The 1824-nt window shown below is 37.2% G+C and overlaps 1 protein-coding gene across 1 annotated transcript; it reads right to left on the reverse strand.

The window, feature by feature from the left end:
* Window positions 1–799: 799 nt before the first annotated feature.
* LOC147467137 (cuticle protein 18.6-like) lies at window positions 800–1703 on the reverse strand. The gene is made up of 3 exons (XM_086532615.1): window positions 1673–1703; window positions 1441–1527; window positions 800–1199 (listed from the first exon to the last, which is right to left on the reverse strand). The coding sequence occupies exons 1-3, from the start codon at window positions 1682–1684 to the stop codon at window positions 861–863; spliced, it is 438 nt and encodes a 145-aa protein (XP_086388741.1). The 5' UTR covers window positions 1685–1703; the 3' UTR covers window positions 800–860.
* Between the last annotated feature and the right edge of the window lie 121 nt (window positions 1704–1824).

A 1824-nucleotide genomic window follows, 5' to 3' on the forward strand; every position in this document is an offset into this window, starting at 1 on the left:
TCGTCATGTCTTTCAACTCTTTCAAGTAGATCTTATACTTTTAACACGCTAAAACGGAAACATGTCAATAATATATCTCATGCATAATGCAGGCTGACCACACACACACTTATAAATATACTTATATATATATAGGTAGGTAAATATGTATATTCATATAGGTATATATATATATATATATCATATAGGTATATATATATTATATATATATATATAGGTATATATATATATACACACACATATATATACATATACATGTTCATATACATATAAACATACAAACACATACACATATGCACACACACACACACACACACACACACACACACACACACACACACACACATATATATATATATATATATATATATATATATATATATATATGTATATATATATAAAACTTGTTTTTCCTTATTGCACGAAAGTAATGTAATTATCTCTCTCTCTCTCTCTCTCTCTCTCTCTCTCTCTCTCTCTCTATATATATATATATATATATATATATATATATATATATGTGTGTGTGTATATATATTCATATTCAACTAATCTTTATGTGTGCAAGTATGTTTTGTAAATTAAGTTCTTAAGTTCTTGGCCTGTTAGCAGGTGTAGGGTGGTACGAATGTGTAGGCTGGTGTGCAGGTTGATGAGCTTGGCAGGGAGCCTCTCCCTTGTAGCTATCCTGAGTCGTCTTCGAGTGGTAGGTGATCCTCTGCTTTCGAAACCTCTCTCTCTCACCCGCATTTTCTAGTTTATTTTTCTTATTGTATTTATAAAGAGACTGACGTGTCAATAGATATTTATTTTACGATAGGAAGTTACAAAATGGTGAACATGAAATTTGAATGAACTTCTCAATGATGAGGTCTTGGACTGTAGGAAGGAGTAGGTCTATAAGAAGGTGTTGGGCTGTAAGCAGGTGTTGGGTGGTACGAAGGAGTGGGATGGTAGGAAGGCGTAGGATGGTAGGAAGGTTGGTGAGCTTGGTACTGAGCTTCGCCCTCGTAGCTGACCTCGGCCACGTAGCCAGAGTCGCCGTCCACGTGGTAGGTGACCTTCTGCAGACGACCGTCGGGAAGCTGCACGTAGTAGGTTCCCTGTGTGTTGTAGCCGTCGCGGGACTCCTGGTGGCCGTAGTCGTTACCGGAGTAGTCGTCCTTGACGAGCCAGTCGAAGTTGTACTGAGCTGGGGACTAACATGGAAAAAAACGATGCATATCAAAATCACGAGCAAATTCATGGATGAACAAGATGACAAACGCACTATAATAATAGTAATAACAATAATATTGATGTATGGTTTAATTAAAGATTATCAAGAGAATAATTTTTCTAGATGAGATGTTTAGTTATTGAAGAGATGTCAAGAGCAGTAAAGAGGAAAACGTTTAAGATATATACAAGGTATTTCATAATATAGGCCAAGCCACTTACCTGATACGAAGGAGCAGGAGTGTAGCCGTAGGGAGGCTGTGAAGGTGCGGCCAGAGAGGCGGCTACCAGACCCAACACGAAGCTCAACTGGAAACCAAAAACAACGTTTTAATTATAATTAAAATAGTTTGTCTACATTGCGATAAAATCTACAGAAAGGTGGATATGGATAAAGTCACTGGATTGCCTTATATTGCCATCCAAGTGTTTTTTTTAGGAATATTTTCCTCACCTTAAAAAACATATTTGCTGATTTTGCTTGATGTCATGAAAAGCACTTTCCTTCTGTGTCTTATATACCTCCAGGAACGTAGGCGTGGCTTCCCTTGACATTGAGAAGCATCTTATAACCACGCCTATATTGACGGTCACTAGACTTTCATG

Source organism: Penaeus japonicus, unplaced genomic scaffold, assembly GCF_977035675.1.
Source record: "Penaeus japonicus unplaced genomic scaffold, GWHDUDI00000001_assembly GWHDUDI00000037, whole genome shotgun sequence".
In the NCBI taxonomy this organism is placed as follows: Eukaryota; Metazoa; Arthropoda; class Malacostraca; order Decapoda; family Penaeidae; genus Penaeus; species Penaeus japonicus.